The sequence below is a fragment of the Physeter macrocephalus genome, chromosome 10 (assembly GCF_002837175.3).
Source record: "Physeter macrocephalus isolate SW-GA chromosome 10, ASM283717v5, whole genome shotgun sequence".
In the NCBI taxonomy this organism is placed as follows: Eukaryota; Metazoa; Chordata; class Mammalia; order Artiodactyla; family Physeteridae; genus Physeter; species Physeter macrocephalus.
Genome location: NC_041223.1, coordinates 7,083,394 through 7,096,874, shown reverse-complemented (window position 1 = coordinate 7,096,874; position 13,481 = coordinate 7,083,394). Strand labels below are relative to the sequence as shown.

At 46.5% G+C, this 13,481-nt stretch overlaps 1 protein-coding gene across 7 annotated transcripts in view; it reads right to left on the bottom strand.

The window, feature by feature from the left end:
• The window catches only part of PRKN (parkin RBR E3 ubiquitin protein ligase), a 1,334,302-nt gene that overhangs the window by 44,004 nt on the left and 1,276,817 nt on the right, over nt 1-13,481 (bottom strand). Inside the window, exon 11 of one of the 7 annotated variants that reach the window (XM_055087408.1) lies at nt 5,037-5,410. The exons of the other annotated variants lie outside the window; for them this stretch is intronic. Within the exon in view, the coding sequence (XP_054943383.1) occupies nt 5,291-5,410 (120 nt within the window). The 3' untranslated portion in view covers nt 5,037-5,290. Of the gene's footprint in view, nt 1-5,036; nt 5,411-13,481 lie in introns of those variants that run through there. 7 annotated transcript variants of the gene reach the window in all.

Genomic DNA, 13,481 nt, shown 5'->3' with positions numbered 1-13,481 from the left:
ATATAAACATAGCTCCTTAGTGCCTACAGTAAAAAAAAAATTAAGATAAAGAATTCATATTGAACCCTCTCTCATTCTAGCAGCCAGTAACATTTATTCATAACATCTCATTAAGGTGTGCATTACTATTAACATTTTACTTCCTGTTTAAGAAGTATTCATCAAAATTTGTAATATATTTTTGTTGTTTTGATTAACTGTGTAAGAGCAATCACTTTAGTGATAACTCAACGAGGAAAAATACTAATACTTAGAAACTCATGTCTCTTAAGAAATTAAAAAATTTTTTAAATCTACATTTTTTTGTAACAGAGATACATACTAGGTGATCAATAAAAGATTTTCAAACATGAAAGCAAACTGCATCAGAGATTGAGGGAAGTGGAGTGGAAATACCAGGAGTAAAAGACAGGATACAAATTTCCCATTGGTAAAGAGAAGCTTGTTCACAGATTTAGAAAACAAGTGATGTAGATATCTACATCTCACTTCTTGAAGAAAAAAAAAAAAGGTCAATATTTATAATATTCTAGCAATTTCACTTTTTGCACAGATTTATACTTAGGGAAAATTTTATAGATCAACTTGAAAACGTGGGAGGCGGTACATGGCTTTCAAAATGTGGTGTAGGGGTGTACAGGGAACGCATTGTGCTCCTCACCACTTTGTACCATTTCGTGAGTAAACATTCTCCTTACTCGCTCTTTTGTTCAAGAGAAGGTGCTAGTCCGCTATTCCAGCTGAGCACCACCATAAATCACAGGGAAGATGACTTACTCATCAGTTTACCTGAGTTTTTCTGTGTCTTCTTCTCCCTCTGCTATTATCCTGGGCCATTGTCTGCTGTGCAGGGTGGGGCGCTGGCTCCTGCCTGCCGCTTGGCACTGAACTCACTGCTTTTCTGCTTCTTCTGGTGTCAGAGGCTCTGACGCTGCCAGGGATGGGCCCCATCTCTCAAGAGCGCAGCCTCTCTAGGGCTGGGGTGCACTCTAGCACACAACTGTAATGCAGACTGTTCTAGAATGCACACAGTGGGGCCTTTATTTTACTGCCCACAAACTGCTGAGCAAGTCATTTCCTCTCCCTGAACCTTAGCATTCTCATCTGTCAAGTGAGGACTTACCAACCTCCAGCCTGTCTCTTGAGGGTTACAGCTGACACAGGGAAAGGGAGCTCTTTGAAAATGCTAACCCATTATTAGACATGAAATCTCCAACCACCTCTTAATTGCTTGGCATGTGGAAATAAATTCAGTAGCATTTTCTTTCCATTACAGATGCATCTTTAAAAATAAACAAAATCAAATGAAACGGAACACGAATCTGGCAAACACCCCACCATGGGTAACATGGTCTCTGTTTCTGGGAGAGGGAGGAGGACCGGGCAAAGCAATCCTGGGAAGAGGCCCAACTTCCCGGCTCTGATTTGCTGAAAGTCCTTCTGGCATGTTCTCTCGCTCCCTTGCGCTCATGACAAAGAAATATAACCTTTGGCCAATTGCATTTTTGTTCCACTGGTAACTAGGTTAATGTGACCTGACAGGGCTGGATGAGACAGCACAGGAAGAGATAATATTTGTACCTTTGTGCAGTTCGATGTGACAGAGGTAAACTGAGTAGAATACAAAGGTTTGAAAAAAACAGGGATTATTTCACTGTAAAAGAAGTTGCAGGATAGTATTTTACAAGCAACTTTTTTGATATACATTATAAGTGGTTACATTCCCACAGACCTAAAAATCCCCCAGATAGTTGTACCTTATTTGTCTCCATCCGTCCCTGCTTTCTTTACACCCTGCCTGATTTACAATAATCCCCAACACCAGTGATCAGTGTGAAAGGAGATGAAATAGTTTTGCTCATGTAGTTTTATAAAGAGCACTGAAGTCCTACTTTGTACAAAGGGGTTTACAAATATGAATATTTCTAAATATTAATTAATTTTTAAAGTAAAATAAAATGCGTTACTTTTATTTGTTTATTTTTGAGTTTTTTTAGATTGAAGTTTAGTGGATGTAAAATATTATGTAAGTTACAGGTGTACAATGTAGCGATTCTCAAGTTTTAAAGATTAAACTCTATTTATGGTTATTATAAAATATTGTCTATATTCCTCATGTTGTACAGTATATCCCTGTAGCTTATTTTATAAATAATAGAGTTTATACCTCTTAATCCCCTATCGCTATATAGCCCCTCTCCCCTTCCTTCTCCCCACTGGTAGCCACTACTTTGTTCTCTATATCTGTGAGTCTGCTTCTTCTTTGTTATATTCACTGTTTGTTGTATTTTTTAGATTCCACATATAAGTGATATTGTACAGTATTTGTCGTTCTCTGTCTGACTTATTTCACTTAGCATAATGCCCTCCAAGTCCATCCATGTTGCTGCAAATGGTAAGATTTCATTCTTTTTTACAGCTGAGTAGTATTCCACTGTACATATATATATCACATCTTTTTCTTTTTTAACAAATAAGCATTAATTTTTTTTTTTTTTTTTTGTGGTACGCGGGCCTCTCACTGCCGTGGCCCCTCCCGCCGCGGAGCACAGGCTCCAGACGCGCAGGCCCAGCCGCCACGGCTCACGGGCCCAGCCGCTCCGCGGCACGCGGGATCCTCCCAGACCGGGGCACGAACCCGCGTCCCCTGCATCGGCAGGCAGACTCCCAACCACTGCGCCACCAGGGAAGCCCAATAAGCATTAATTTTTAAAAAATATCTTTATTGGAGGGTAATTGCTTTACAATGTTGTGCTAGTTTCTGCTGTATAACAAAGTGAATCAGCCATATGTATACATATGTCCCCATATCCCCTCCCTCTTGCGTCTCCCTCCCACCCTCCCTATCCCACCCCTCTAGGCGGTGACAAAGCACCGAGCTGATCTCCCTTATACCACATCTTCTTTATCCTAAAATGTGTTACTGTGAAATCTAATGGTATGGGCCTCATTATCGTTTCCATTTTTCCACTGGGAAAGGAAGTCTCAGAGATGTTGAGGAACTAGCATGGAGTCTCATCGTGGTTCATAACTTAGGGGTCAGGACACCCTTCCAGATTTCTCTGGCTTCAGAGTTCTTTTGTTTTTTCTGTAGTACACTTCCTGTACTAGGAATGATATTTAAATTAATCTGGAATGTAAAATATAGTTACTTTTCCAGGCAGATCTATTTATTTCTGGATTTATTTATTTTTAAAGAAAACCCGTCTCTACGTGAAAACTCCAGGCATCTCCTTCCCTCGCTGGTGTGTGGAGGTGTGAGGGGGTGTGCTGACTCCTCCTCCCAGCAGCGCCTGTGTGGGAAATGGGGGAGGAGGATGGGGGGCAGGATGGGTGGCGGCTGTTCCTGGATTTCATTCTCTGGGGTGGAGAGGAAGGAGCATCCTGTAGAGACATGAAGTTCTAGAAGCTTCCTAACCACTCTTTACAAACTGGAGATTCTTTGGGGGGTAAGAAATGCCTTTTTAGGGTTGCAAGCGTTCCCTAGGAGGGTTAAATTTTTGGTGATTAGTGACTTCCTGGTAGGAAGTGTCCATGAGATGCTCAGGTGAACAGCTGTGATTTGGAAGTGAGGGAAGGTGGAGGAATAAAGATGTTATGGGAAAGTGGGTCAAACCCACACTTGCTCTAACCCGACCCCCGGTTGAATCTTGGTACCCAGAGTGACTGCTTGTGGGTATCTCTGTGCCCAGGGCACCTGGGTCAGGAGCAGTTCCTCAGGGCCTTCTGGGCATTAAAATGTCTGACCTGGGGCTTCCCTGGTGGCGCAGTGGTTAAGAGTCCGCCTGCCGATGCAGGGGACGCGGGTTCGCGCCCCGGTCCGGGAGGATCCCACGTGCCGCGGAGCGGCTGGGCCCGTGAGCCGTGGCCGCTGAGCCTGCGCGTCCGGAGCCTGTGCTCCGCAACGGGAGAGGCCACAACTGTTGGAAATGGCCTTTCCTCTCTCTCTGACCTAACCGTGGAGAGGCGTGGTGGAGAGAGAGGACTTGTCTTGGGCCCCCTCCTGCAGTCAGTCCAGGCACTGCCTTCAACCTCCGCGGTCCTCGGGCTCACCGGGCACGTGGAGGAGGCCTGTGAGCTTGGAAGCAGTGCTTATCCAGTGCCAGTCGTGGTGCTGCTGTTACTGACCGCGGCTTAGGCAGCTGCTCTGGCCGAGCGGACGCTCCGGGGCTGCAGCGGGGGTGGCCTGGGAAGGAGGCTCCCTTTGACTTTTTACATGGATAAGCTCCAAGAATGTGACACACCTGCACGGGCATTGTCTGTATGTGAAAATTAAGCATCGTAATTTTGATGATGTATATGTTAATATTAATGTGTTATGTTAATATTAATGTGATATATTAATGTGTTAACAAAATGAAAATTGATATAATGCTTTCCTCAAAATATTAACATTATGTCTACTAACCTCACCTGAATTAAGCTAGTCTGTAGGCAGGAAATAAGCGTAATCTGTATCTGACAGCATATTTTAGAAGTAGTTGCTAGATGAATATTAAATAAATAACGCCTTTTCCCCCAAAGGAACATTAGGATAACTACACCATGCAGGTTGCCGTGACTCCCTGGTTGGTAAATGTGTGTTTATTACTCCTGTAATGGGTGCAGTTATGACATGGGCCTCTGTCTGTCCATATACTTCTAAATACAGAACTTCTTTGAAGATGCACAAAGTCAGGGTGATGACATCTAAGGCAGAGATGTAGCATTCCTTCCAGGGTGTAGCAAAGTAAATGCAATACATCATTTAAAACAGCCATAGAGAGAGATGGTCTGTGCTAGGAGTTTCATCGCTGAAAGGAATAGGCAATGTTTCTGTTTTCTTACAAACTCACTAACATGGAGAAATATTGATACATTAAACCTAATATCTAGCACTTAGGGTAGAAGGCACACGTTATACATGTAGGACTTCTTACTGTCTTTCTCACAGTAAGGGAAAAAGGTACAAATACGGGAAACAGGAAACTTTCCAACGCAGGGCTGGTATAGAAACTGAGAGATAAAAGAATACAGAAAAAATAAATGATGGATGTTTTTAAAGGATTAGTAAATTGTAAAGTGCTGTATAAATATCGGATCTCCAAATGGTCACCATAAATATGGCTATTTTGATCAATGCTGCCTGTTTACTAGCGAAGCAAAATTAACAATATACATTTTATTAAACTAATATACGTTTTACAGAAAGCAGGCCAGACGTAGCCAGTTTGTTTATTTTGGGAAATATAAGCCCACGAAAGGCATGAAAAGGTAGATGTTGCCTCTTCTCAGCACTATAGCTAAAGTCTTAAATGGAAACCATTCTTTTGTTGTAGTAATTTCCGATTAGGCTATGGCAGTTGATTGCTATAGATTTTTTTTTTTTAAGTTGTATTTCTTTCAGAGACAGAAGGAAGTCAGCCTCACTCTGTAAAAGAGAAAGAAAGGTGACCCTTGTCATTATAACATAATGTAGCCAGTCCCCAGGTGTAATCGGAGAAAAAGGAAACGAGTTCCCGTACAATGTCGCAGCTGAAAGGAAGCTGATGCCAAGGAGCTTCTCAGAAGAACAATGACTCATTAGCCCCGGGCTTCACAACAGATGCGAGTCCCCAGCCGCTGGCTTCCCTCCAAAAACAGAGAAGAAATAAAGAGGGCAGAGCCAGGAGGAGGCTGCCAGAGACTCATCTGATGGGGAGTCCTTCTAGTAGGCGTAGAGCAATAAGAAAAGTGCTTTGGAATCACAAAATTAAAAAACAAGTATCAGCTGTGGGAGACGTCGAAATGCAAATAAGTGGGAATGCAAATAGGACGGATAAATGAGAGCGTGCAATAACCCAGAGCTGTGTTTACAACCTCAAGGCAACTCCATCCTATAATTATCTGGGTGCCATTAACTGCGTGGGAGCAGCTAGCAAGGGGTACATAAAAGATACTACCTGAAGTTAAACATCTTCCCTTTCCAATGATAAAGCAAGAGCTCCAAGAGCGTTAAATCTACCCTGAACTAAACCAATTTGTGCAAAAGGGCTAGAAGTGTACCTCTGGTGAAAGATAAAAGCTGGATTTTCATTATTTACCGCACATTGTAACATAATTCTTAGCATTAACTAAGAAAATAGATGGTGGGAAATCTGGCTTCAGTAGACACGTTGTTTAGTTTACTCTTCACTGCCGTCTCCTGAGGCTGGTGTGATGAGCTCTGAGAGACCTGATCCAGGTCTTTGACCAAAAGGTAGTCAAGCCAAGATTTGAGTATCAGTACGTATTTTGGCCCTGGGTTTTCACCCTTTAAATTACTCTACTAGCGTCCAACAGAAGGCAATTTTGCCCCCCACCCCGAGGGGACACTTGACAATGCTTGGGGACATTTTTGGTTCACAACCAGGGCATGCTATTGGCATCTAGTGGGTAGAGGCCAGGCATGCTGCTAAACGTCCTACAATGCACAGAACAGTTCCCCCAGAAAAAGAATAATCTGGCCCTGAATGTTACTCAGGCCTGACACTGAGGTTGAGAAGCCTTACGTTACCCCACAGCTGCCACCGTGCAGGCTCCACCTCGAGACAAACAGAGTCGATCAGGGAAGAGGCAGCTGCAGACATGAGGCTCCTCACGAGGGCCTGGGAGTTGCTGGACAGGAATAAGAGAGTCCAACTTCCACCCCACAGACAGAGAGGTAGACAGAGGTGAGGCAGTAAAAACTCATGTTTGCCAGAAAGGCATTCAGAGACTTCTTGGATGTCAACTGCCCTTTCAAAACCCAAGAAGCATTTACAATGCCGCCCAAAGCCCTTGACGGCTCCCCAGCATCATTCCGCACTGAAGGTTAGCAAGGAGGATGGCCCTGGGTTTTCTGGGGGTTCTTTATTTGTCTTCCAGAATATTAAAGACTGACACCTTGCAGAATACAAATCAGAGGCTACTGTGATAAGAGGCTGAACTGATGGTGTCTCTAGAAAATTTAAGACTGAAATGTCAGTTGAAAGACAAAAAGAAAGATGGGATCGCTTTTGAAAAATCTCATTGGTAAAGACGTAGAGGGTTTTCGTAACAAAAATGTTCTGAACTAAAAGCATCTCAGAGGGATTTTGAATTTAAACCAGCTAAACAGCATCAGGGGTTTTGGGGGGTTAATCAAGCAAAGTTAGAAAGGACCTGTCTGCCACATAAAACCGATGGGAACCGTGCAGCCAAAGCTGCGAAACGCTCGGGAAAGGAGATGGACGGAGCCAGGTGAAGAAGGTGGGAGAGAGCTCAGGTCCCCAGAGAACCACTGGCCTGAGTCATCGTCAATCCAGGAAGCACACATTTATCTGTGTCTTAGGCTTTAGTGGGAAGCCTTGTATAGCAGTTCACATTTTTTCTAATTTTATTGATGTGTGAATTCCAGAAAGGGTCTGGAGTCCCCGAGAGCTCCAGCTCTTTTCCCACAGTTACATGGTTTGCGTCTGCCGGTGCGGGTTCTGCTGCCAGAGAACCGCAGGGGCCTGGGGGGCCCAGGAGATGCCGGGACTGTAGCCCTGGATCTCCTGCCTCGCTTCCCAGCCTGCTGTCCCCAACTCTGGGAAAGATGCTCCCAGGGAGGAATGACCTCTCAGGGAGGTGGATGAACGGTGACTGCCTGTTTCTACTCTGCTAAAGGTAGCCCTGGTAGCATCTCAAACGGAAAGCCACAGTCAACGAGTCTCTGATTTTCACTACGGAACCTGTGAGACAATGTAAGACACAGTTCAGTGAGATAATGCAGCTACACTGATCGGTTTTATTTTCATCCCTACTTTAATAAACATACATGTGCCAAGGTAGCTCTGAATTATTTAAAATTACAGCAGTCAGAAGAGAGACCTTCTCAAAGTCTGTCAGAAGGATTTCTAATCATCTTCAAGTAAACTTCAATTTCCCTGAAATTGAAGGGGAATTCTTTTTCCACTTCAAAATTCAGTACAGATTCACTGAAGGGGCTTTCCATCTCCTACCACGAGTAGACATGAAATGATTAGTGTAAAAAATACACATGAACTGAGTTTAAAGCCCTTACTCTTGAAGGCTAGATTTAAGACACTATTACTTAACATCCCTAAAAAGGTTTACTTTAGTGATAATAGCAAAGCGCTTTTATTCAAAACCATTCATCAGTATGATTTAAAATGTCCTAGGCGTCATCCTTTTGAAAATCCGTCCACCCACTTCCACCCCAGCAGATGAGACAGTAAGGCGCTGACTCGCTCGCCCCGCTCTAGGGCGGTGTTTGTGGGCTGGGGCAACTTGCCTCCCTGCTGCACCGAGCTGTGGGGCAGTCCTAGGTCACAAGGTAGTGGCCAGGAGCTGGGTGGCTTTTGCTGGCTCGGATGTGGCCTGTGGTGTAGCTGTTCATCCAGTGGTCCCACGTACATATAAACACCCGCTTAGGCTTTGTGACAAATTTGCTGAAATGGTGACAGCGGAGACGGATGCTTCAAGAGAGGGTAGGAGGGTGGAAAAGGGAGGTTCTTGAATTTTGGAGATGACAAGCCCTAAACCTAACATTTGTGGACTTCTCTGTTATCACTTGAACAGAAACTCTCTCTTATTTGTTGTTGATGGCACCCTACTAATTAGTTATTATTACCTTTATTTTAGAGAGGAGGAAATTGGGGCTCAGAAAGGTTCACTACCTGCCGAAGGTTACGAAAATGAGGGAAGGTTAGAAATCAGGGAGCTGCGGTCCCCAATACCTGTGGTCTTCTATTCCGCTAACGTGCCTCCCCACATGCAGGGGGCAGGGACGTGGCTAGACACAGGATAAATTACAGCTGCAGAGTTTAATGGCACCAAGAACGGCGACTGGGTGAGGGAACGTCCTCACGAAATGCCCCCTTGTAGATAAAGCTCATTATCGTATAGACTTCCTAATGTCTTAATGGAGGAAACCTGACAGCAGGCTTAGAAGTCTCACTGGATAGGTTATTAATCATGAAGAATCAGCCCAGAGAGTGGTGCGTAAACACTGCTATTTACATGAACCAGTTTTAAAAAAATGGTCATAACCAAAAAACCACCACAACAAACCCTCCACAGTCTGCAGGGTAATGTTCCGTCGGTAATACTCCTGAAGCAAAAAAAAAAGGGCTTCGGCTACTAAAATGACTCCCACCCAAGCTGAGATTCCGGGGAGGCAGAGTCCAGGGTCACCACCGGAAGGCGTGGGGCAAGCTGAGCCTTTCGCTGATCGGCATGCCTTCCTCAGGGGTCTGGAGCTGCGGCAGTGAACACACGAACTGTGTCACTAATGATCCCGGGACTTTCCACGACAAACGTAAAGAGGCTGGTATGAGCGACCTGCTAACACTGGATCTGCATGGAGTTCGAGCCACCGTCCACTCCCCAGCTCCAAGGCGCCCGCCGTGCTGGGCGCTGGGCGGACGAGGCTGGCGCCTGCGGGGTCTGGGCGGGGAGGGGTGCAGGGAGCCGTGACCCCGCCCCTGCGACCGGGCCCGGCCCCGACACCTCCCCCACTGAGCTTCCGCGGGAAACTCCCACGCCTGCCCGCTGGTCCCATCATTTCAGAGACGGCTAAGATCCCCCTCCACGAAGACACCTTCTCTGATTAACAAGAACACGGTGTGGAACACGCTTGGCCCAAGCAGCGGAGCCGCCGTTAGACCCGGCGGGCTTGTTCACAACATTCCATTTCCGCGCACTGTTTTTCCATTTAGACTGTCAACCGCAGGCTCGCCCAGCGCTCCCCGAGCGCCCCCCTTGCTCTGAAAAGTCCCCGCAGCACCCGGGTTAGTGGTACAGACACAGCAGGCATTCAATCAAATATTAATTGATGTGGTGAGGTTATGTTCTGAAAAGCCGAATTCCTCCTGAGAGGCTCGTTCGCTGTGCTCCGCCTGTCTGCGGGTAGTGAGGGCTTCCGAGCAAAAGCGAGCTTTGGACGAGAGCTGCTGCGCGGTGGTGGAGATGTTTGTTCCAGGGATGGATGACATGGCACTCCTGGCATGCTGGATGGGCAGAGTCTTTACGTGTAATTGATTCCGCATTGCAATTACTTTGGAAAAAGGCTTCCTGGGGTTTTGGCCAGAGGTGTGTGTAAGTTATCAGTTTAATGGATTTATTCTTGTTTTGCAAAGGTAAGTAATAGTTATTTATTTTTTAAAAAGTCTGAAAACAAAACTCTCTAGTCTGCATTTTCATTTATCCTTGGCTCTGTCTTTTCTAATTAGGGTGAGTGGCGCGCCGCTTTTTATTTCTAGGTAGCCCCTGCTTACGTTTCACCCTGGATTCTGGAGTGCCTGCGCTGGGCTTCAGGGGCCCGTCGTCAGGGCTGGTGCTCACATCCACCCAACACCCATGATCCTTGAAGTCCGATGAGTCCAGCCTCACGGAAAGCCCCAGGGGCCTACACACACCCACCTGTGCCATTCCCACCCTGACCAGCTAACAGGCAGGGAGATGGAAGCCAAACTTGATGATAACCATTTGGAGGCTGCCTGGCCTAGGAAGAAGAGGACAGGGACGCTCAAATGGAGTGCCAGTCTTTTGGTGCTCGGAACAGACATGGGGAGGGAGGGCATTTGGGCCTGGAGTGAAGTTACTAGAGGCTCAGCTGCAATGGGCTGCCAGGTCAAGGGGGCCAGGTACAGGCTTTCTGGATGGTGAGCTGAGACCTTAGGGCCACCTTCCCCTGTCTCCTATAAAAGGACACTTCTGAATGGGAATAAAGGCAGACGGCCTTTCCTCCAGGTCTGAAGGCTCCTGTACCCATATCCTAGACTTCAAAGCATCTTAGAGTCCGTCGGCTGCAACCCCAGCAGCCAACAGCAGAGCAGAAGAGCAGCGCCACCTGCGCTGCCCAGCTTGCCTGTCTGCAGCCACATCTGATGAGTGCAGCACACTTGAGGCCCAGTGACCAAGGCAGAACCACATGCTTGTAGCCCGAAGTCCAGGAGTCTGCTTTCAGGCGGGCGTGTGGCGCCATCAGTCAGTGAGAAGCTAGCTGAGCCCGCCTGCCTGCTATCGGCCCACCAGCTTGCCTGTCCTGTCTCTAGAACAACCTCGACCCTGGGGTGGGTTCCTCTGGCCAGGGGAGAGGTCAGAGGCTGGAAGGAAGGAGCTGTTATCCATGAGAGCCAGAAGCAGGGATCTGTGCAGGAGGGCAGCCACTCAAACAAAGGGGGGCTTGGGAATGGAAGCTTCCAGCCTCACTCTGCTATCACCCAGGACTCCGGAGTCTGCAGAAGCTGAGATGGGGCTGGAGGCTGCTTGGGGTGAGCCCAAAGCACCTTGGTTACGGGCCTTGGGTGAGCGTTTGGTGTCCAGGTGTGCTTGGGAGAGCTAGAAGACGCCAGCCGAGCCACAGGGGCCCAGAGAGCCCAGGCGTGGGACTCTCACCGTCCTCAGGAGGGGAAGCCCTGGAAGAACCCAAATTCTGGTGCCCTGGGGCCTGGTGGCTGAGCCAGCTTTGACACTGTTTAGAAGCATAGAAGGAATAGGATGTTACTGGTATCTGGGTGCCAGGCAGGAATTCATACCTGTTCCTAGAGCAACCTATTTTTAACCTAATTGTTAACCTGAACTATACTTTAAACTTTAAATGGAGCCTCTTTTCTATCTGTGATTTATGAGCCGCCTCCTTCCACCAAATTAAAGCTCTCCGCAGATGAAGCAATTTATCCTCATCTCATCCGCACCCACCTCCTACGCTGGGAAGAGGGGCCAGGAGTGAGGGAGGGACGTGTGAAGAGCGAGACTACAGAGCACACAGCGCTTCCCATTTCTCTGAATCCCCATTAAGTCCACCCATCCACCTATCCTGCCATTCACCCACCAACGACTATCACCAGCCCACTCCGATTCCCGAACGCGTGTAGAAACGGCTCTGCGGTGCCGGACGCGGCGGCAGCCAGCTCTCCCCTCCCCAGGTGCCAAGGTGGGCTTTTTTTCCCCTTCAGGCTAAATAGGATTTCTTTCTTCCAGCGCAGGTCAGGTGACTTCTTAGTGATCTTTATGGAAAGAACCCGAGAGAAGGAAAATATCTTTTTAATCCCATTTTCCTTCTCACCTGACACTGAGCTGTTGCTATAGCAACATCTTACCTGCTCCCAGGACAGCTCCGTGTCCCCGCGAAGGTAATGGAGCGCTGCTCTTTCACTCAGAGAAGGGACCGCTGTTCATTGACCAGTTTTCCCTGGGTGTCTAAATTCCTCGGCTCTCTATGACTTGCTTCATCTAGGGTTTCCTGTGGCTAAAACCTAAAATTCACTTCAAAACTTCCAACGGTATAATCCTGCAAACCTTTCAGACCTGAACTCCGTAGAAATGAACTTACATTTTGTTTTCAATAAGAATAACTTCTATGCACTGGCTTAAGTTTAGAAAAGGCCTCTGTAAGGAACACAATTTTGGGAAAAATCTTCCATACCCCTCTGCCATCCCTTCTTTCCTTCCTTTCACACGTGTGTGTGTGTGTGTGTGTGTGTGTGTATAATGAAATATTTTTAATACACAGAAAATACAGAGCCTAAGGTAATAAGCACTCATGGACCCACCGCTCAGGCTTAACAAATGCAGATTTGCTGACGGCTGGGGGGGTGGGGCATTTATGCTTCAAATTTGTAAGAAGTAAAAAGTCACAGAGGTAGAGATAGCATCTATTTTGAGGATCATTATTTCTCCATCCAAGTCTTGGCACTTTGGTTACACATTTATGGGCAAGATGTTTTTTGGTCAGCTTTCTCCTAATTGGGGGGTGGTACCCAGGCATCTCTGGCTGTAGAGGTGTCCCGGGACATCTTGGCAGCTAAGAGCCCCAGGACCATTAGCTGTTCCTAGACCCTTTCATCTGTTTGCCTGACAATCCTTATAAGCTGGAGTCCAAGTTCATCTTCCCAAATGAATGGACATTATTTTAAAATAAAAGCATTCAAAGCAGAGGATGATTCTGGACTTCATGCAATTCCGGAAGCCCAGTGTTTTCTCCCCAAGGTCCCACTGAAAAGGTGGTGGGTCTGAGATCTTGTCTGTTCAAAAATAAAGTGATAAAGGGTCAACATAGAGAGGACAGTTGTCATCCTGGGGTGGACGGCTTACTTACAAGCATTATGAATGAGGCTATCAGGGCTCAGGTAAGAGCATTATCTTGGATAAATGGTTTGTGGTTATCGATCTGGACCAACCTGAGAGAAAAGAAGCTCCATGTATTATTGTTACAATTACTTGATTTATACTTGCAATTTAGAATTTGTATGCTTAGTCAATTCTGTCAATATCAAAAAGTTAACATCCTAGTTTCAAAATCTGACATTTGGATTTTGTCCCAAGATTTAGTGTGTCCTCTAAGCAAAATAACTGTCAATCTGAGTCATTTGCCTTCAAAGAAAACTTGAAACACAAGTAATCAGGGAGAAAGCCAACCAAGCAAACATAAAAAGATGCAAATCGGGCTTCCCTGGCGGCGCAGTGGTTGAGAGTCCGCCTGCCGATGCAGGGGACACGGGTTCGTGCCCCGGTCC